The 22,878-nt window shown below is 37.3% G+C and overlaps 2 protein-coding genes across 3 annotated transcripts; both read left to right on the top strand.

Annotated features, from left to right (window-relative positions):
- Positions 1–11,638: 11,638 nt before the first annotated feature.
- LOC137827282 (putative disease resistance RPP13-like protein 1) lies at positions 11,639–17,244 on the top strand. 2 transcript variants are annotated; one of them, XM_090297399.1, is made up of 5 exons: positions 11,639–15,398; positions 15,585–15,690; positions 16,330–16,453; positions 16,569–16,627; positions 16,916–17,244. In XM_090297399.1, exon 1 carries the CDS (start codon positions 11,771–11,773, stop codon positions 15,362–15,364), a length of 3,594 nt encoding a protein of 1,197 aa, XP_090153525.1. In that variant the 5' UTR covers positions 11,639–11,770; the 3' UTR covers positions 15,365–15,398; positions 15,585–15,690; positions 16,330–16,453; positions 16,569–16,627; positions 16,916–17,244. The 2 variants fall into 2 exon arrangements, with proteins under 2 accessions (XP_090153525.1, XP_090153524.1); XM_090297398.1 differs by having other exon boundaries at positions 11,657–15,398; positions 15,594–15,690.
- Positions 17,245–18,012: 768 nt separating this feature from the next.
- Positions 18,013–22,712, top strand: LOC137827290 (putative disease resistance RPP13-like protein 1). The gene is given in 3 exon segments (XM_090297400.1): positions 18,013–18,653; positions 18,656–21,810; positions 22,344–22,712. Coding segments are annotated over 2 exon segments (3,585 nt in total). The 5' UTR covers positions 18,013–18,154; the 3' UTR covers positions 21,742–21,810; positions 22,344–22,712.
- Positions 22,713–22,878: the final 166 nt, after the last annotated feature.

The raw sequence follows: 22,878 nt of genomic DNA on the forward strand, positions 1-22,878 counted from the left end.
ATTTCAGGAAAAAAACTATATCGGGAGAATTTTTCAGAAATTTTATGCTAACCAAGGCATGGTTCAAATCTCAGTCAAAATTTAATAGACACAATGACGAATGTGTGGTAAAAATTTCAGACCAAAATACCCAAGGAGTAAGGCGCAATAAGTCCCAGACCGAGAGTGAACAAAACCGGTTTTCCGAAAAAAAAATGTTCTGGCTTTTCTTCCCCGTATCTTCTTTCTGTGATTTGTTTATGGACGTGCCTCCTTACCTGGGTGCAAACAACATACAAAAGTAATTGGGTGAATTTTTTCAGCGCAATACGGACCTAAAATAAAATTGCAGAAAGTAGGGCGAAATTTCACAAGTTTTGCTAGAGGATAGCCTTGGTTTGCACAAAATTTCTGAGAAATTATCCCGAAATGGATTTTTCCTCAAATTCTACGTAAGAATGTTCACTGAATTTGGGACAAAACGCGATATATTTCAGGTCAAACAGATGAGTATTCACCCAGCAAAAAAATCAAACAGTTTCACACACAAATGAACCTTCCTTTCGGCCCGAGCAGTGATGAATAAAAAATTTATTACGAATCTTGTGCGAGGAGTCTGGGGCTCAAATCTTAGCCAAAACATAATAGACACAATGACGAATGTCGGGTAAAAATTTCAGACCAAAATACCCAAGGAGTAAGGCGAGGTAAGTCCCAGACCGAGAGTGAACAAAATTGGTTTTCCGAAAACAAAACGTCCTGGCTTTTCTTCCCCGTATCTTCTTTCTGTTATTTGTTTATGGACGTGCCTCCTTACCTGGGTGCAAACAACATACGAAAATGCTTTTGTGAATTTTTTAAGCTTCACACGGACCCGAAAAAAATTTGCAAAAAGTATGGCGAAATTTCAAAAGTTTTGCTAGAGGATAGCCTTGGCTTGCACAAAATTTCTGAAAAATTCTCCCGAAATGGTTTTTCCTTGAAGTTCCGCGTAAGAATCTCCACTGAATTTGGGACAAAACGCGACAGATTTTAGGTCAAACGGATGAGTATTTGCACAGGAAAAAAATCAAACAGTTTCACACACAAACGAACCTTCCTTTTTGCCCGGGCACTGATGAATAAAAAATTTATTACGAATCTTGTGGGACGAGTCTGGACTCAAATCTCAGCCAGAACTCAATAGACACAATGACGAATGTCGGGTAAAAATTTCAGACCAAAATACCCAAGGAGTAAGACGAGGTATGTCCCAGACCGAGAGTGAACAAAATTGGTTTTCCGAAAACAAAATGTCCTGGCTTTTCTTCCCCGTATCTTCTTTCTGTTATTTGTTTATGGACGTGCCTCCTTACCTGGGTGCAAACAACATACGAAAATGCTTTTGTGAATTTTTTAAGCTTCACACGGACCCGAAAAAAATTTGCAAAAAGTATGGCGAAATTTCAAAAGTTTTGCTAGAGGATAGCCTTGGCTTGCACAAAATTTCTGAAAAATTCTCCCGAAATGGTTTTTCCTTGAAGTTCCGCGTAAGAATCTCCACTGAATTTGGGACAAAACGCGACAGATTTTAGGTCAAACGGATGAGTATTCACACAGGAAAAAAATCAAACAGTTTCACACACAAACGAACCTTCCTTTTTGCCCGGGCACTGATGAATAAAAAATTTATTACGAATCTTGTGGGACGAGTCTGGGGCTCAAATCTCAGCCAGAACTCAATAGACACAATGACGAATGTCTGGTAAAAATTTCAGACCAAAATACCCAAGGAGTAAGACGAGGTATGTCCCAGACCGAGAGTGAACAAAATTGGTTTTCCGAAAACAAAACGTGCTGGCTTTTCTTCCTCGTATCTTCCTTCTGTTATTTGTTTATGGACGTGCCTCCTTACCTGGGTGCAAACAACATACGAAAATGCTTTTGTGAATTTTTTAAGCTTCACACGGACCCGAAAAAAATTTGCAAAAAGTATGGCGAAATTTCAAAAGTTTTGCTAGAGGATAGCCTTGGCTTGCACAAAATTTCTGAAAAATTCTCCCGAAATGGTTTTTCCTTGAAGTTCCGCGTAAGAATCTCCACTGAATTTGGGACAAAACGCGACAGATTTTAGGTCAAACGGATGAGTATTTGCACAGGAAAAAAATCAAACAGTTTCACACACAAACGAACCTTCCTTTTTGCCCGGGCACTGATGAATAAAAAATTTATTACGAATCTTGTGGGACGAGTCTGGACTCAAATCTCAGCCAGAACTCAATAGACACAATGACGAATGTCGGGTAAAAATTTCAGACCAAAATACCCAAGGAGTAAGACGAGGTATGTCCCAGACCGAGAGTGAACAAAATTGGTTTTCCGAAAACAAAATGTCCTGGCTTTTCTTCCCCGTATCTTCTTTCTGTTATTTGTTTATGGACGTGCCTCCTTACCTGGGTGCAAACAACATACGAAAATGCTTTTGTGAATTTTTTAAGCTTCACACGGACCCGAAAAAAATTTGCAAAAAGTATGGCGAAATTTCAAAAGTTTTGCTAGAGGATAGCCTTGGCTTGCACAAAATTTCTGAAAAATTCTCCCGAAATGGTTTTTCCTTGAAGTTCCGCGTAAGAATCTCCACTGAATTTGGGACAAAACGCGACAGATTTTAGGTCAAACGGATGAGTATTCACACAGGAAAAAAATCAAACAGTTTCACACACAAACGAACCTTCCTTTTTGCCCGGGCACTGATGAATAAAAAATTTATTACGAATCTTGTGGGACGAGTCTGGGGCTCAAATCTCAGCCAGAACTCAATAGACACAATGACGAATGTCTGGTAAAAATTTCAGACCAAAATACCCAAGGAGTAAGACGAGGTATGTCCCAGACCGAGAGTGAACAAAATTGGTTTTCCGAAAACAAAACGTGCTGGCTTTTCTTCCTCGTATCTTCCTTCTGTTATTTGTTTATGGACGTGCCTCCTTACCTGAGTGCAAACAACATACGAAAATGTTTGTGTGAATTTTTTTAGCTTCACACGGACTCGGAAAAAAATTGCAAAAAGTATGGCGAAATTTCACTAGTTTTACTACAGGATAACCTTGGTTTGTACAACATTTCTTAAACATTCTCCTGAAATGGCTTTTTCTTGAAGTTCCACGTAAGAATCTTCATTGAATTTGGGACAAAACGCGACAGATTTCAGGTCAAACAGATGAGTATTCACCCAGGAAAAAAATCAAACAGTTTCACTCACAAAAGAACCTTCCTTTCCGCTCGGGCACTGATGAATAAAAAATTTATTACGAATCTTGTGGGACGAGTCTGGGGCTCAAATCTCAGCCAAAACTCAATAAACACAATGACGAATGTCGGGTAAAAATTTCAGACCAAAATACACAAGGAGTAAGGCGAGGTAAGTCCCAGACCGAGAGTGAACAAAACTGGTTTTCCGAAAAAAAAACGTCCTAACTTTTCTTCCCCGTATCTTCTTTCTGTGTTTTGCTTATGGACGTGCGTCCTTACCTGGGTGCAAACAACATACGAAAATACTTTTGTGAATTTTTTCAGTGCAATACGGACCAGGATAAAAAAATCATAAAGTAGGGCGAAATTTCATAAGTATTGCTGGAGGATAGCCTTGATTTGCACAAAATTTCTTAAAAATTCTCCCGAAATAGTTTTTTCCTGAAATTCCGCGTAAAAATCTTCACTGAATTTGGGACAAAACGCGCAAGATTTCAGGTCAAATGGATGAGTATTCACCCAGAAATAAAATCAAACAGTTTCACACACAAACGAACCTTCCTTTCAGCCCGGGCAGTGATGAATAAAAAATTTATTGTGAATCTTGTGGGACGAGTATGGGGTCAAATCTCAGCCAAAACATAATAGACACAATGACGAATGTCTGGTATAAATTTCAGACCAAAATACCCAAGGAGTAAGGCGCAGCACGTCCCAAACCGAGAGTGAACAAAACCGGTTTTCCGAAAACAAAACGTTCTTGCTTTTCTACCACGTATCTTCTTTCAGTGATTTGTTTATGGACGTCCCTCCGTACCTGGGTGCAAACAACATACGAAAGTACTTGTGTGAAAATTTTCGGCCCAAAACGGACCCGAAAATTTTTTTTGGAAAGTAGGGCGAAATTTCACAAGTTTTGCTAGAGGATACCCTTGGTTTGCACAAAATTTCTGAAAAATTCTCCCAAAACAGTTTTTTCCTAAAATTCCGCGTAAGAATCTCCACTAAATTGGGACAAAACGCGAGATATTTCAGGTCAAACGGATGAGTATTCACCCAAGCAAAAAACAAACAGTTTCACACACAAACGAACTTTCCTTTTACCCCGGGCAGTGATGAATAAAATATTTATTGCGAATCTTGTGGGATGACTCAAGGGCACAAATCTAAGCCAAAACTCAATAGACACAATGATGAATGTTTGCTAAATTTTACACCAAAACAACCAAGGAGTCAGGTGCAGTAAGTCCCAGGCCGAGAGTTAACAAAACCGGTTTTTCGAAAACAAAAACGTCCTGACTTTTCTTCCCCGTATCTTCTTTCTGTAATTTGTTTATGGACGTGCGTCCTTACTTGGGTGCAAACAACATACAAGAAGACTTGTGTGAATTTTTTCAATGCAAAACAGACCCGGTAAAAAAATTGCAGAAAGTAGGGCGAAATTTAACAAGTTTTGCTAAAGGATAGCCTTTGATTTGCACAAAATTTCTGAAAAATTCACCCGAAATGGTTTTTTCCTGAAATTCAGCATAAGAATGTCCACTTAATTTGGGACAAAACGCAACAGATTTTAGCTCAAACGGATAAGTGTAAACCAAAGAAAAAAATCAAACAGTTTCACACACAAATGAACCTTCCTTTCAGCCCGGCAGTGATGAATAAAAATTTTATTGGGAATCTTGTGGGATGAGTCTGGGGCTCAAATCTCAGCCAAAACACAATAGACACAATGACGAATGTCTGGTAAAAATTTCAGACCAAAATACCCAAGGAGTAAAGCGCAGTAAGTCCCAAACCGAGAGTGAACAAAATCGGTTTTCCGAAAACAAAACATCCTGCTTTTTCTTCACCGTATCTTCTTTCTGTGATTTGTTTACGGACGTACCTCCTTACCTGGGTGCAAACAACATATGAAAGGCCTTGTGTAAATTTTTTCAGCGCAACACAGACCCGGAAAAAAATTGCAGAAAGTAGGGCGAAATTTCACAAGTTTTGGTAGAGGAGAGCCTTGGTTTGCACAAAATTTCTGAAAAATTTCCCCGAAATGGATTTTTCCTGAAATTCTACGTAAGAATCTCCACTGAATTTGGGACAAAACGCGAGAGATTTCAGGTCAAACGGATGAGTATTCACCCAGGAAAAAAATCAAACAGTTTCACACACAAACGAACATTCCTTTCAGCCTGGGTAGTGATGAATAAAAAATTTATTGAGAATCTTGTGGGATGAGTCTGGGGCTCAAATCTCAGCCAAAAGTCAATAAACACAATAACGAATGTCTGGTAAAAATTTCAGACCAAAATACACAAGGAGTAAGGCGCAGTAAGTCCCAGACCGAGAGTGAACAAAAACTGTTTTTCAAAAACAAAACGTCCTGGCTTTTCTTCCCCGTCTATGATTTGTTTATGGACGTGCCTCTTTACCTGGGTGCAAAAAACATAGGAAAGTACTTGTGTGAATTTTTTCAACGGAATACGGACCTGGAAAAAAATTGAAGAAAGTAGGGCGAAATTTCACAAGTTTTGCTAGAGGATAGCCTTGGTTTGCACAAAATTTATGAAAAATTCTCCCGAAATGGTTTTTTCCTGAAATTCTGCGTAAGAATATCCACTGAATTTGGGACAAAACGCAACAGATTTTAGGACAAACAGATTAGTATTCACTCAGGAAAAAAATCAAACAGTTTTGCACACAAACGAAATTTCCTTTCAGCCCGACAGTATTGAATAAAAAATTTATTGCGAATCTTGTGGACGAGTCTGTGGCTCAATTCTCAGCCAAAACTCAATACACACAATGATGAATGTCTGGTAAAAATTTCAGACCAAAATACCCAAGGAGTAAGGCGCAGTAAGTCCCAGACCGAGAGTGAACAAAATCGGTTTTCCGAAAACAAAACATCCTGGCTTTTCTTCCCCTTATCTTCTTTCTGTGATTTGTTTATAGACGTACCTCCTTACCTGGGTGCAAACAACATACGAGAAGACTTGTGTGAATTTTTTCAGTGCAAAACAGACTCGGAAAAAAATTGCAGAAAGTAGGGCGAAATTTCACAAGTTTTGTTAGAGGATAATCTACGATAACTTGTGAAATTTCGCCCTACTTTCTACAACTTTTTTTGGGTTCGTATTGTGCTAAAAAATTTTACACAAGTACTTTTATATGTTGTTTGCACCAAGGTAAGGAGACACGTCGATAAACAAATCACAAAAAGAAGATAGGGGTAGAAAAGCTAGGACGTTGTGTTTTTGGAAAACCAGGTTTGTTCACTCTCGGTTTGGGATTTATTACGCCTTGCTCCTTCGGTATTATGGTATGAAATTTTTACCAGAGACATTCGTCACTGTGGCTATTGAGTTTTGGCTTAGATTTGAGACCCCGATTTATCCCACAAGATTCGTAATAAATTTTATATTCACCAGTGTCAGGGTTGAAATGAAGGTTTGTTTGTGTGTTAAACTATTTGATTTTTGCCTAAGTGAGTACTCGTCTGTTGGATGTGAGATTTGTCATGTTTTGTCCCAAATTAAGTCAAGATTGTTACCAGGAATTTCTGGAAAAAACTATTTCAGGAGAATTTTTCAGAAATTTTGTGCAAATCAAGGCACCGAAATTTGTGAAATTTTGCCTTACTTTCTACAATTTTTTTCTGGGTTGGTATTGCGCTGAAAAATTTCACACAAGTACTTTCACATGTTGTTTGCACCCAGATAAGGAGACACGTCGATAAACAAATCACAAAAAGAAGATAGGGGTAGAGAAGCCAGGACGTTGTCTTTTTGGAAAACCAGTTTTGTTCACTCTCGGTTTGGGACTAATTATGCCTTGCTCCTTGGGTATTTTGGTATAAAATTTTTACGACACATTCGTCACCGTGTCTATTGAGTTTTGGCTGAGATTTGAGGCCCAGATTAATCCCACAAGATTCGCAATAAATTTTTTATTCATCACTGCTAGGGCAGAAAGGAAGGTTCGTTCGTGTGTGAAACTATTTTATTTTTTTCGTACGTGAAAACTCGTCTATTTGACCTGAAATTTGTCGTGTTTTGTCCAAAATTCAATCAAGATTCTTACCAGGAATTTCTGCAAAAATCTATTTCAGGAGAATTTTTCAGATATTTTGTGCAAACCAAGGCTATCATCCTCAACCAAAACTTGTGAAATTTCGCCCTACTTTCTACAATTTTTTTCTGGGTTCGTATTGCGCTGAAAAAATTCACACAAGTACTTTCATATGTTGTTTGCACCCAGATAAGGAGACACATCCATAAACAAATCACAAAAAGAAGATAGGGGTAGAAAAACTAGGACGTTGTGTTTTTGGAAAACTAGTTTTGTTCACGCTCGGTTTAGGACTTACTACGCCTTGCTCCGTGGGTATTTTGGTCTGAAATTTTTATCAGATATTCGTCACTGTGTCTATTGAGTTTTTTCTGAGATTTCAGTCCCAGATTCGTTCCACAAGATTAACAATAAATTTTTTATTCATCACTGCCAAAGCTGAAATGAAGGTTTGTTTGTGTGTGAAACTGTTTCATTTTTTTCCTAGGTGAGTACTCCTGTGTTTGACCTGATATTTGTCATGTTTTGTCCCAAATTTAGTCAAGATTCTTACCAGGAATTTTTGGAACAAACTATTTCGGGAGAATTTTTCAGAAATTTTGTGCAAACCAAGGCTATCCTCTACCGAAACTTGTGAAATTTTGCCCTTTTTTCTGCAATTTTTTTTTCTGGGTTCTTATTGCGCTGAAAAAATTGACACAAGTACTTTCATATGTTTTTTGCACCCAGGTACGGAGACCCGTCGATAAACATATCACAAAAAGTAGATAGGAGTAGAAAAGCCAGGACGTTGTGTTTTTGGAAAACTAGTTTTGTTCACTCTTGTTTTGGGACTTACTACGCCTTGCTCCTTGAGTATTTTGGTCTGAAATTTTTACCACACATTCGTCACTGTGTCTATTGAGTTTTGGCTGAGATTTGAGTCCCAGATTTATCCCACAAGATTCATAATAAATTTTTTAGTCATCACTCTCTAGGCTGAAAAGAAAATTCGTTTATGTGTGAAACTGTTTGATTTTTTTCTTAGGTGAATACTCGTCTGTTTGACCTGAAATTTGTCATGTTTTATCCCAAATTCTGTCGAGATTCTTACCTAGAATTTGAGGAAAAGCAATTTCGGAGAATTTTTCAGAAATTTTGTGCAAACCAAGGCTATCCTCTACCGAAAATGTGAAATTTCGGCCTACTTTCTGCAATTTTTTTCCGCGTTCGTATTGGGCTGAAAAAATTCACACAAGTACTTTCATATGTTTTTTGCACCCAGGTAAGGTTGCACGCCCATAAAAAAATCACAAAAAGAAGATAGAGGGTAGAAAAGTTAGGACGTTTTGTTTCGAAGAACAAGTTTTGTTCAGTCTCGGTCTGAGACTTACTACGCCTTGCTCCTTGGGTATTTTTGTCTAAAATTTTTACCACACATTCGTCACTGTGTCTATTGAGTTTTGGCTGATATTTGAGCCCCATATTTAGCCCACAAGATTCGCAATAAATTTTTTATTCATCACTGACAGGGTTGAAAGTAAGGTTCGTTTGTGTGTGAAACTGTTTGATTTTTTTCGTAGGTGAATACTTGTCTGTTTGTCTTGAAATTTGGTCGCGTTTTATCCCAAATTCAATTGATATTCTTACGTGGAATTTCAGGAAAAAAATATTTCGTGAGATTCTTTTAGAAATTTTGTGCAAACCAAGGCTATCCTCTACCAAATTTCGCCCTACTTTCTACAAAAAAAATTTAGATCCGTATTGCGTTGAAAAAATTCACACAACTACTTTCGTATGTTGTTTTCACTCAGGAAAGGAGACACGTTGATAAACAAATCACAAAAAGAAGATAGGGGTAGAAAAGCTAGGACGTTGTGTTTTTGGAAAATCAGTTTTGTTCACTCTCGGTTTGGGACTTCTACGCCTTGCTCCTTGGGTATTTTGGTCTGAAATTTTTACCAGACATTCGTCACTGTCTCTATTGAGTTTTGGTAGAGATTTGAGCCTCAGATTTGTCCCACAAGATTCACAATAAATTTTTTATTCATCACTCTCAAGGTTGAAATGAAGGTTTGTTTGTGTGTGAAACTTTTTGATTTTTTTTCGTAGGTGAATACTCGTCCGTTTTACCTGAAATTTGTCGCATTTTATCACAAATTCAATTGAGATTCTTACGTGATATTTCGGGAAAAAAATATTTCGGGAGAATTTTTCAGAAATTTTGTGCAAACCAAGGCTATCCTCTACCGAAACTTGTGAAATTCCGCCTTACTTTCTCCAATTTTTTTCTGGGTCCGTATTACGCTGAAAAAATTCACACAAGTACTTTCATATGTTGTTTGCACCCATGTAAGGTGACACGTCCATAAACAAATCATAAAACGAATATAGGGGGTAGAAAAGCCAGGACGTTTTCATTTCGGAAAACCAGTTTTGTTCACTCAGGGTCTGGGACTTAATACGCCTTACTCCTTAGGTATTTTTGTTTGAAATTTTTACTAGACATTCTTCACTGTGTCTATTTAGTTTTGGCTTATATTTGAGCCTCAGATTCCTCCCATAAAACTTGCAATAAAGTTTTTATTCATCACTGCCAGGGTTGAAGGAAAGGTTTGTGTGTGTGTGAAACTGTTTGATTTTTTTCCAAGGTAAATACTTGTCCGTTTGACCTGAAATTTGTCGCGATTTGTCCCAAATTCAGTCGAGATTCTTACATGAATTGTCAGGAAAAAATTATTTCAGGAAAATTTTTCAAAAATTTTTGGCAAACCATGGCTATCTTCTACCGAAATTTGTGAAATTCTGTCTTACTTTATGCAATTTTTTTCTGGGTCCGTATTGCGCTGAAAAAACTCACACAAGTACTTTCATATGTTATTTGCACCCAGGTAAGGAGACACATCCATAAACAAATCACAAAATAAGATAGGGGATAGAAAAGTCAGGACATTTTGTTTTCGGAAAACTAGTTTTGTTCACTCTTGGTCTGTAACTTACTACCCCTTACTCCTTAGGTATTTTAGTCTAAAAGTTTTACCAGACATTCGTCTAATAAAACTTGGGCTTTACCTCACTTATTGTGATAATTTACAGAGTTTTCACAAGGGCGCACTCATAATCATCTCAAGGATCTGCAAATTCTTGGGTGACCTCAATTCCAATCATTTCCTGGTGAAGGATTATCTGCACCATGGTCAGAGAGCTTTTCCATTAAAAGATTGCACAAATTGAAATCATTGCCTGGACACATGGATATTCTCCTTCCATCTCTGACTAGTCTGTTGATACATGATTGTCCACAAATGGAGTTTCTCTCTGATGGAGGTTTGCCATCAAATCTGCAGAATATGAATATCTCAAATTGCAATCCCCCCCTCTCTTAAGAAATTGACTCTTTTTTATTTCCCCAACATTTGATGCTTACCTGAAGAGGGTCTTCCCAAATCCATTTCAAGTCTCTGGATTTTGGGCAACTGCCAGCTGCTCCAAGAGAGTTCCCAGAAACCACAAGGCCCAGACTGAGGAATGATTTGCTTTTACTTGTGACTGCAACCAATTTCTTTCATAAACTATCACTTTTTCTTTCTTCTCTCTTTCATAAACTACATTGTGCTCCGCCATGTAGATGAATCTTGTCTAAGTACATTTGATTTAACTTTGTCTTCATGTTTGTTGCAATGAAGAGCAGAACCTGGAATCTGATTTAGGGATGGTCAACTTCCTACCAAAGCCTTTGAAAAGTCCTTGAATGCAAGTGGTTTATCAGATCCATATAGCTAGCTACCTTTTAGGCCGAGAGATGATGATTCTGCTTGTTTTAGACATTGTGTGCAAACACATGAATGGATGTGTCATTTTCTTTACTGTAAAGAATCTATCACTATATTTTAACACGATCATGCACTGGAATTCAACAAATAAAAAATTATGGAGTTTATATCATGCCGGTAACTTGATTTCTTTGAAAGTCAGTAATTGATTTCTTTGAAAACAGCAAGTGCGCCATTGTTGTGAGATAAAAAAATGAAATCCTCAAGGACCATGTATTTGGATTTGTAGTTATTCCAATTTAATATCAGTTAAAAGCAAGAAAAATGAATTGAAATTGAAATTGGTTCATATTTCCTTATCAGCGAAATATACAAGAAATTAAAATAAAGCTCTGGAATTAATGAATTAAGTAACATTACTGAAAAGATGATCATTAACAATATAGTTGTTGTTACACTCCAAACCATTCTTACGCTAAAAGAAAAAAGAAAATAGCAAATGGAACGAAATTGCTTGAGTGTCTTTATTCATAAAATAAAGCCACCCAAATAGACTAATTCACTGAAGTTGATAGAAAATATTATAAAACCCACATGGTGCTGTCAGGAATAGTCAACACCTACTTCTTTTCTCCTTTAAACTAATCTCCAGCAAAATACTCACTCCTTCACTCACTTCACTGAAGCTGCACTTCCAGTTTTCACAACCCTTTCTTCTCTTTCATTTCCCCACTTCCTTTCCAACCATGCCAGTCCTTGAAACTCTTGGTGGTGCTCTTTTTGGTGCTGTTCTCCAGGTCCTATTTGACAAGCTCCATTCTCATCAAGTTCTCCACTACTTTCGTGTGAGAAAGCTCGATGGGAGGCTGCTGAAAAAGTTGAAGAGGAAGCTGATGGACATCAATGCTGTGATTGATGATGCAGAACAAAAGCAGTTCACTAATTCATTGGTCAAACAATGGCTTGATGAGGTTAGAGATGCCTTGTATGATGCGGAGGATCTGTTGGAGCAAATAGACTATGAATTCTCCAAAGCTGAATTCCAGGGTAGTGCTAGCAAGGTACGCAGTTTTGAATCCGAGATCATAGAAGTCCTAGATGATCTAGAATCTCTCTTAAACCAAAAGCTTGTTCAAGATTTCAAAATTTGCAGTGGTGTTGGATCTGGTTCGGGTAACAAAGTATCAGATAAAAGAAATGAATCATCATCGTTGGTGGCTGAAGAGGTTATTTATGGAAGAGATGAGGACAAAGAAATTATCTTTAATTGGCTGAAATCAGACAATAGCAATCATAACCAGCTATCAATACTTTCTATTGTGGGTATGGGCGGGATGGGTAAGACCACACTTGCTCAACATGTATACAATGACCCAATGATAGAGGCTAAATTTGCTATCAAAGCCTGGGTCTGCGTTTCTGACGAATTCGATGTTTTCAAGTTAACCAGAGCAATTCTTGAGGCAATCCATAAGTCAACTGATGATAGCAGAAATCTAGAAATGATTCAGGGACGATTGAAAGAAAAATTGAATGGAATGAAGTTTCTTCTTGTTCTTGATGATGTTTGGAACGAAGATCGAAACCAATGGAAATCATTGCAAACTCCTCTTAAATATGGGGCTAAGGGTAGTAAAATTCTTGTGACAACACGTAGTAACAAAGTTGCTTCTTCCTTGGAGTCAAACAATTTACACGAACTAAAACAACTACAAGAAGATCACAGCTGGCAAGTTTTTGCTAAACATGCAGTGCAAGATGATAGCTCTAAGTTGAGTTCTGATTTGAAGGAGATTGGCATTAAGATAGTTGAAAAGTGTAAAGGACTTCCCCTGGCCCTTGAAACTGTAGGAGGTCTTTTACTGTCAAAGTCATCTATTGCAGAATGGAAAGGTGTTCTGAGAAGCAACATATGGGACTTACCAATAGAAAATAGTAAAATCCTCCCTGCTTTGTTGTTGAGCTATTACCATCTTCCTTCCCATCTCAAGAGATGTTTTGCTTATTGTGCGCTATTCCCCAAAGGCCATAGATTTGAGAAGAAGAGCTTAATTCTCTCATGGATGGGTCAAAATTTCCTACAATGTTCTCACCAGAGTGCGTCTTCAGAAGAAATAGGTGAACAGTACTTCAATGACCTAAAATCAAGGTCATTCTTTCAGCAGTCAATTAGGTACGAGCAAACAGATTTTGAGATGCATGACCTTCTGAATGATTTAGCAAAATATGTTTCTGGTGAAATATGTTACAGGTTGGGTATTGACAGACCAGGAAGCGTATCAAACATAACTCGTCACTTTTCAACTGTAAAGAATACAATTGAATGTGATGAGTGTACGAGTTTATGTGATGCTAAAAGGCTACGAACATTTATAACTTTTGACTATGGGATTGCAACATATAAGGATTGTGAGATGTCAATACAAGACTTGATATCTAACTTTAAGTTCTTACGGGTCCTATCCTTGCATTTGTGTTATAACATAGAAGAGGTGCCTGAGAGTATAGGCAATCTTATACATCTTTGTTCATTAGACCTTTCATGTACCGGCACAAAGAGACTTCCCGACTCAACCTATTCACTCTATAACTTGCAAGTGTTGAAGCTGAACAAATGTATGTTTTTGAAGGAGCTGCCCTCCACTTTGCATGAGCTCACCAAGTTGTGTCACCTTGAACTTATGGGAACTACTTTAACAAAGGTTCCAATGCTTTTAGGAAAGTTGAAGAATCTTCAAGTATGGATGGATAGGTTTGAGGTTGGAAAAAGTAGTAGTGAGTTGAGTATTCACCAACTAGGAGAACTTGATGTTCACGGAGGGCTGTCAATTACAAATCTTGAAAATATTGTGAATCTCTATGATGCATTGGCAGCGAATTTGAAGAATAAAACACATCTTGTGAGCTTATATTTAGAATGGGATTCGAAGCGAAACAATGAGGATTCAATAAAACAAAGAGAAGTACTAGAGAATCTGCAACCTTCCAGACATTTGGAGACGTTGTCAATCACGGGTTATTGTGGAACACAATTTCCAGGTTGGTTATCTGATAAATTTATATTGAATGTGGTGTCCTTAAGATTGTACAAATGTAAATATTGCCAATGGTTACCTTCCCTTGGAATTTTGACATTTCTGAAGCACTTGTCAATGCAAGCCCTTGATCAGATAGTGAGGATAGATGCTGATTTTTACGGCAATAGCTCTTCTGCTTTTGCATCCTTGGAAACGTTGAGCTTTGTTGATATGAAGGAATGGGAAGAATGGCAATGCATGACGGGTGCTTTTCCAAGTCTTCAAAGTCTTCAATTGTCGCAATGTCCCAAACTAAAAGGGCAATTGCCAGAGAAGCTTGCTCATTTAAAGGATCTAAGTATTTATGATTGCAACCAACTTGGGGCTTTGACACTCGTGGCTGTAGAAATTGAAGGTGTGAAGATGGAGACATCTTCATTTGATATGATAGGGAACCTCCTATGTCATACCCCTCTTGAATCGTTGAGTATTATGTGTTGTCCGGACATGAATATTCCCATAAACCATTGCTACGATTTCCTTGTAAAATTGTTTATCCATGAATGTTGTGAGTCTCTCACGAACTTCCCTCTAGACTTATTTCCAAAACTTTGCTACCTTTCTTTATACGGATGCCATAACCTACAGATGATATCACAGGAGCACCCTCATTGTCATTTGAGCAGTCTGGAAATTACAAAATGCTCTGAATTTGATACATTTCCTAATGAAGGATTATTTGCACCTCAGCTAAAGAAAGTTAATATTATAGGAATGGAGAAATTGAAATCAATGCCTAAACGCATGTTTGCCCTGCTTCCATCTCTGAATCGTCTGTATATAATGAATTGTCCAAGATTGGAGTTTTCTGAGGGATGTTTGCCATCAAATCTAAAAGAAATGTGTCTCTTGAATTGCTCCAAACTTGTTGCCTCACTAAAGGGGGCTTGGGGAAACAACCCTTCCTTAGAATATTTGTTTATTAAAAAAGAGGATGTGGAGTGTTTTCCCGTTGAAGGTTTGCTCCCACCCTCTCTTGCTACTCTAATAGTAAATGATTGTCCAAATCTAAAGAAACTAGACTACAGGGGTCTCTGTCACCTCTCCTCTCTTCAGACAATGATTCTTCAAAATTGTCCTGTACTCCAATGCTTGCCAGAGGAGGGTCTACCGGAATCCATTTCAAAACTAGATATTAATGTCTGTCCATTGCTCAAACAGCGGTGCAAGAAAGGTGGTGAAGACTGGGAAAAGATTGCTCACATTAAAACTATATCGGTTGATTATTTACGATTAAACAAAGCACAAATTGAAAATTCCTAAGGGACCAATTCTCACATGCCAACATTTTCATCAGGTTCCAATTCTCCACACTTTCTCTTAAGCATTTCAATACAATCTTATTCAGTGCAAACATTTTAATATGCAGTTGATCATTTTCATAACTCATCAATTAATCGTCTTTTTAATGTTCTGTTTGACGTGCAACAATTTCTATTATCAATATTCACTTTTGAAGTTGAATAACGATGCTTATATTTAGGGAACATAGAAAATGAAGAAGGGAGAAAAGTCTGAAAGTTCTGGCATCAATTCCACGACGGATCTATCTTTCGGAGTGGTCATAGTTTCATTCATTCACTTGTTGGGTAAGCTTGTTCTTATTTCATACTTACATTATGTGATTTTCTTTTCCAATATTATACCTTTCTTCTCCCAAATGAAATATGATTTTTATAGCTTTTCGCCATACGCCCTTATTTTGGAGTCATTTGGATTCAATCTTCTGAATAAGATAATTGTAAGCAATGTGAACTTAGTATTTATCATTTCACATCTTCCTATGTTGTGGGTTGGTTCTCTTCTCAACTATTCATGTTTAGTGTTTTTTTGATAGCATTCCACACATCTGTTTTTCTGTTAATATCACAATGGATAGCTTCTGTTTTGAAATGTTTCTTGAATTCCAAAACACTGTATTGGGACAAAAATTCTGGAAGGGCCCTCTTCAGTTATATGATCCTGAAAATTACTAAGCAATTATCTCCTAAAACCCAAATTTTCTTCATGTTCTCAGACGCCGTTTCATTCACCATCGGAGATTCCTCCACGGTTCTCTCTGTTATATCTTCTCTTCACACCTTGTTATCAATATTTTATTTCTCTAGAACATTCGAGATTCATTACTATTCAGCTTCTTCATCCATTTCTGACAGCCTCGTATATGCTGTGTCCCTCTGTGGGGAGTGTTGTTGCTGATGTAGAACCAATGGATGTTGTCTGTGCAGGTTATTAAGTCTTCGTGAGTTGAGTTGTTTGAAAATGATGAGATTTTGGTAGTGCAGTTCCCAATACATGTGGAAATCGGTTTGAAGGACACTTGAATGATAGAATGAAAGGGTTCTACAGAAGGTAAGTGTTATTTTGGTTGGTTTTGCTTAATATTACCTGAACTCTGGTTGAGGCTGCATTTTGATCGTGATTCTCTCTTATTAGTTTTCTGGCTAACAATTTTGTTGGATTGCAGAGTTTGAAGCAGCTGATGACAGGGGGAGCTCTCCTTGTTGGGATGAACCTGCCTGCAAGGTTTGTTTACCAGTCTCCTTATCTCCCCTTCTGATTGAACCTTCTGTCAGCATTCACGAGGCTAAAATATTTTTTGTTGCAACTGTGCAAGCTAAATACTTTAAATAATAACATTTTCGTATCAAGAATCACCAATTTAGTCTACATATTTGGTTGCTGTTGTCATTGGTTTGTTTGATGATGTCGAAGATCATACATCTGATGGTAAAATAAAAAACATGTTTGCTCTTTACATTTTAGGTTCTGCTTGTTTATTAGTACTAATTGAATTCAACATCTCTACTACAGGGGTCCAAGTCCGAGTGTGCTGTCAGGTTGGTAAGGCAAACCAGGGGGAATTTGCACCTGATGTGGCTGTGAAAACTTTCTATTATTATGCTCCACCATGTAGATGAATCTTGTCCAAGTACATTTGATTTAAGTTTGTCTTCATGTTTGCACCTGGAATGTGATTTAGGGATGGTCAACTTCCTACCAAAGCCTTTGAAAGTCCTTGAATGCAAGTGGTTTATCAGATGCATAGCTAGCTACCCTTTAGGCCGGGAGATGATTATTCTGCTTGTTTTAGACATTGTGTGCAAACACATGAATGAATATCTCATTTTCTTTGCTATAAAGAATCTATCAATAAATTTTAACAAGACCATGCACACTGGTTCTATCAGGAATTCAACAAATAGAAAATCATGGAGTTTATATCACGCCAGTAATTTGATTTCTTTGAACACCAGTAATTGATGATCAACAACAGCAAGTGCACGATTGTTATTGTGAGATAAAAAAATATGAAATCCTCAAGGACCATGCATTTGGATTTGTAGTTATTCCAATTTAATATCAATTAAAAGCAAGAAAAATGAACTGAAATTGAGTATTAATTGTGATATAAAGAGTTGAGCATTAATAACTTGATATAAGAAAACTTTTAGGATTAAATTTTGCACAAGGATTGTATTAATTTAATCTCGTATCCTATTATTTTGATTCTCCTTGAAGTAAGGCAATATATGTTCTGAGTAACTAAGAAATCATATAATGAATAGTTCATATTAATATAGTCTGAACAGCTATTAGTTGGCCATCAAATCTTGAAGTAAAGCCATCTTTAAGAAAGCTGTTCTTACCTTATCTTCTGCTTCATCTTACCCTACCTGCGATATAAACAAGAAATTAAATAAAGCTCTGGAATTAATGAATTAAATAAAATTATTGAAAAGATGAACAAATCTCGATAATAGATTAGTGCTTTAAATTCTATCCTCTTGAAATATTAATGTAAGATGAAATAACTGGGTTGGGTGTCTTTATTCATAAAGTAGCCACCGAAATAAACTAATTCACTAAAGTTAGTGCTGTCGGGAATAATCAACAGCTACTGCTTCCTATCATTCCTTTATTGAAGTAAAGCCATCTCCAACAAAATACTCACTCATTCACTGTTGTCACTCTTTCATTCACTTAACTAAGCTGCACTGCCAAATTTCTCAACCCTTTCTTCTCTTTCATTTGGCCACTTCCTTTCCAACCATGCCTGTCCTAGAAACTCTTGGTGGTGCTCTTTTTGGTGCTGTTCTCCAAGTCCTATTTGACAAGCTCGAATCTGATCAAATCCTGGACTACTTTAGTGGAAGAAAGCTCGATGAGAGGCTGCTGAAAAAGTTGAAGATGAAACTGATGGACATCAAAGCTGTGATTGATGATGCAGAACAAAAGCAATTCAGTAATTCATTGGTCAGAGAATGGCTTGATGAGGTCAGAGATGCTTTGTATGATGCGGAGGATCTGTTGGAGCAAATAGACTATGAATTCTCCAAAACTCAGTTGAAACCTGAATTCCAGAGCAGTGCTAGCAAGGTAAGCAGTTTTCAATCCAAGATCATAGAACTCCTAGATGATCTAGAATATCTATTAAATCAAAAGATTGTTCAAGATTTCAAAATTTCTAGTGATGTTAGATCTGGATTGGGTAATAAAGTGTATGAGAAAATAAATGAATCCTCATCTTTGGTGGCTGAAGAGGTTATTTATGCAGAGATGAGGACAAAGAAAACATCCTTAATTGGCTGACATCCGAAGATGAGAACTGTAGTCAACTGTCAATACTTTCTATTGTGGGTATGGGTGGGATGGGTAAGACCACACTTGCTCAACATGTATACAATGATCCAATTATAGATGCTAAATTTGCTATCAAAGCTTGGGTCTGCGTTTCTGATGAATTCAATGTTTTCAAGCTAACCAAAGCAATTCTTGAGGCAATCCATAAGTCAACTGATGATAGCAAAAACTTAGAAATGGTTCAGACACGATTGAAAGAAAAATTGAATGGAATGAAGTTTCTTCTGATTCTGGATGATGTTTGGAACGAAGATCGAAATCAATGGAAATCATTGAAAACTCCTCTTAAGTATGGGGCTAAGGGAAGTAAAATTCTTGTCACAACACGCAGTAACAAAATTGCTTCTACCTCGGAGTCAAACAATATACACCAACTAAAGCAATTACAAGAAGATCACAGCTGGCAAGTTTTTGCTAAACATGCAGTGCAAGATGACAACTCTAACTTGAATTCTGAGTTGAAGGAGATTGGCATGAAGATACTTAAAAAGTGCCAAGGACTGCCTTTGGCCCTTGAAACAATAGGATGTCTTTTACAGTCAAAGTCATCAGTTGCAGAGTGGGAAGGTGTACTGAGAAGCAACATTTGGGACTTATCGATAGAAAATAGTAAAATCCTTCCCGCTTTGTTGTTGAGTTATCACCATCTTCCTTCTCATCTCAAGAGATGTTTCTCTTATTGTGCGTTATTCCCCAAAGGCCATATGTTTGACAAGGAGAGCTTGATTCTCTCATGGATGGCCGAAAACTTTCTACAATGCTCTCAGCAGAATAAGTCTCAAGAAGAAGTAGGTCAACAATACTTCATTGATCTGTTATCCAGGTCATTCTTTCAACAGACAACTGTACAAACCAGGATTAACAACAAAACATGTTTTGTGATGCACGACCTTCTCAATGATTTAGCAAAATATGTTTCTGGTGAAATGTGCTACAGGTTGGGTATTGATAGGCGAGGAAGCGTACCAAAGAGAACCCGTCACTTTTCAACTATAAAGAATCCTATTGAATGTGATGAGTATAGGAGCTTATGTGATGCTAAAAGGCTACGGACATTTATGTCCATATCTATGAATTTTGGGATGTCAATACAAATACAAGAGTTGATCTCCAACTTTAAATTTTTACGGCTCTTATCTTTGTCTAGCTGTCTTAACATAAAAGAGGTGCCTGATACTATAACCGATCTTATACATCTCCGTTCGTTAGACCTTTCATTAACAGGCATAACGAGACTTCCCGACTCAATATGTTCACTCTATAACTTGCTAGTGTTGAAGCTGAACCATTGTCGATATTTAAAGGAGTTGCCCTCGACTTTGCATGAGCTCACCAAGTTGTGCCGCCTTGAACTTATAGGAACTTCTTTAAGAAAGGCCTTAGTGCTTTTAGGAAAATTGAAGAATCTTCAAGTATGGACGGGTGGGTTTGAGGTTGGAAAAAGTAGTAGTGAGTTCAGTATTCAACAACTAGGACAACTTGATCTTCATGGAAGTCTGTCACTTTCAAATCTTGAAAATATTGTGAATTCCTGTGATACGTTGGCAGCGGATTTGAAGAATAAAAAACATCTTGTGGGGCTATGTTTAGAATGGGATTTGAAGCGGAACAATGAGGAATCAATAAAAGAAAGAGAAGTACTAGAAAATCTGCAACCTTCCAGAAATTTGGAGCAATTGTCAATCTTTAACTATTGTGGTACACAATTTCCATGTTGGTTATCTCACAAATTTCTATTGAATATGGTGTCCTTAAACTTGTATAACTGTAAATATTGTCAATGGTTGCCTTCCCTTGGACTTTTGACATTTCTCAAAGAGTTAACAATTTTCGGCCTTCATGGGATAGTTAGAATAGATGCCGATTTTTACGGGAATAGCTATTCTGCATTTACATCCTTGGAAAAGTTAAGCTTTATTGATATGAAGGAATGGGAAGAATGGGAATGCATGATGGGTGCTTTTCCAAATCTGCAACGTCTTAGTGTGTCGGATTGTCCCAAACTGAAACGGCACTTGCCAGAGCACCTTCCTCATTTAAATAATCTACTTATTAAGGGATGCGAACAACTTGTGGTTTCAACTCCCAGGGCAGTCGAAATTGAAGGTGTGAAGATGGAGACACCTTCATTTGACATGACAGGGCACCTCTTCTCTCATACTCCTCTTCATTCCTTGGGTATTTATTCTTGTTTGAGGGTGAATATTCCTATAAACCATTGCTACCATTTCCTTGTAGAATTGAATATAAGTGAATGTTGTGACTCTTTGACAAACTTCCCTCTAGACTTATTCCCAAAACTTTGTAAACTGTGTTTAGACGAATGTCATAACCTACAGATGATATCACAGGAGCACCCTCATCGTCATTTGAAAAGGCTGAGCATTCTAAAGTGTTGTGAATTTGAATCATTTCCCAATGAAAGATTACTTGCACCGCAACTAGAAATCTTTTTTATTGTAGAATTGGAGAAATTGAAATCAATGCCTAAAAGTATGTCTGTCCTCCTTCCATCTCTTAATTCTCTGTATATATTTGATTGTCCGGGACTAGAGTGGTCTGACAGATGTTTGCCATCAAATCTAAAAGAAATGCATCTCTTGAATTGCTCCAAACTTGTTGCCTCACTAAAGAAGGGGATTTGGGGAACGAACCCTTCCATAGAATCCTTGTGTATTGAAAAGGAGGATGTGGAGTGTTTTCCGGGGGAAGGTTTGCTCCCACCCTCTCTAACTAAGCTAAAGATAAATGATTTTCCAAATCTAAAGAAACTGGACTACAGGGGTCTCTGTCACCTCTCCTCTCTTCAGAAAATGACTCTTCGAAATTGTCCTGTACTCCAAAGCTTGCCAGAGGAGGGTCTGCCCGAATCCATTTCAACTCTTCAAATTGAACTGTGCCAATTGCTCGAACAGCGATACAAGAAAAATGGAGGCAAAGACTGGAAAAAGATTGCTCACATTAAAACTATACAGGTTGATGGTGTGTACCAGTAAACATTTAAGACGAAGCACAAATTTGAAATTCTAAAGGCACCAATTCTCATATGCCTACATTTTCATCAGGTGCCAATCCTCCACACTATCTTTTAAGCATTTCAAATACAATCTTATTTAGTGTCAATATTTGAATTTATAGTTGATTAATTTCATCACGCATCGTTTTTCTAATGTTCTATTTTACGTGCAACAATTTCTATTATCGATATTCACTTTTGAATTTGAGCAAAGAGGCTTATACTTAGGGAACATAGAAAATAGGGAAGGGGGAAAAGTATGAAAGTCTGAAAGTATACTTGTTTCCTCACCACTCTCTTTCTTCCTTCTTATTTCATACTTACATCATATGATTTTCTTTTCCAATATTATACCTTTTTTCTCCCATATTTTTTTATAAAATATGATTTCTATAGCTATATAGGATCATGGGGGTGAGGTCATGAACCTGTTAAGGTTGAAGCAGCAAGAAAAGGCAGTGTAGTTATGATTGTCTTACTGTTTTAAGCATAAACTGGTATCTAAGTGCAGTGCAGTGCTGTTTCTATGGTTGTGTGTGTGCCAATCCAGTGATCCCTTTGCCAATGGCTTATGTAGAGCAGAGGAGGTAGCTATGCTGCATTGTAATCTTCCAACCTCAACTGATATGCTGTTGGTGCTGCAATTATACATACGGTGATGCAGTTTTGGAGTTGGAAGGTGGTAGCTGCAGGTGCCTCTTAAGCAGTTCATAAAGTTCTACTATTTGAATCATGGTTTTGGCTTCTTTGTTGAAACAGAGAGTTTATGCAGAAAATCTCTAGGAGTGCCAATCCTGTGATATTCCGTTTTTTGTAGTAGAGGCCAAGTTTAAGCTTTTCTGTGTGATTATGTGAGCTGGTGGCAGGTTGGACTGATATAATGGTCTGTGATGATTTGTTTCTTATTTTGTAAGAATGGAAAGTAAGCCCACATGATTAATATTATCGCAACCCTCGGAGTCACTAGACTATGTTTTTTTGCTGCTTTCAAGGTTAATTTGTTAAGAAAGAAATAAATAGACATGAAATACAATGGATAAAAGTAATAAATATAGCCAATAAAAATGGACCAAAAAAAATCAAGATATTCGATTTAGAAAAAAATACAAGAAAAGGA

The sequence above is a fragment of the Phaseolus vulgaris genome, chromosome 11 (assembly GCF_051622355.1).
Source record: "Phaseolus vulgaris cultivar YP4 chromosome 11, ASM5162235v1, whole genome shotgun sequence".
Taxonomy (NCBI): domain Eukaryota; kingdom Viridiplantae; phylum Streptophyta; class Magnoliopsida; order Fabales; family Fabaceae; genus Phaseolus; species Phaseolus vulgaris.

Bases quoted from the DNA above. Each gene is read 5' to 3' on its own strand.
- LOC137827282 (XM_090297399.1), top strand. From the start codon at position 11,771: ATGCCAGTCCTTGAAACTCTTGGTGGTGCTCTTTTTGGTGCTGTTCTC.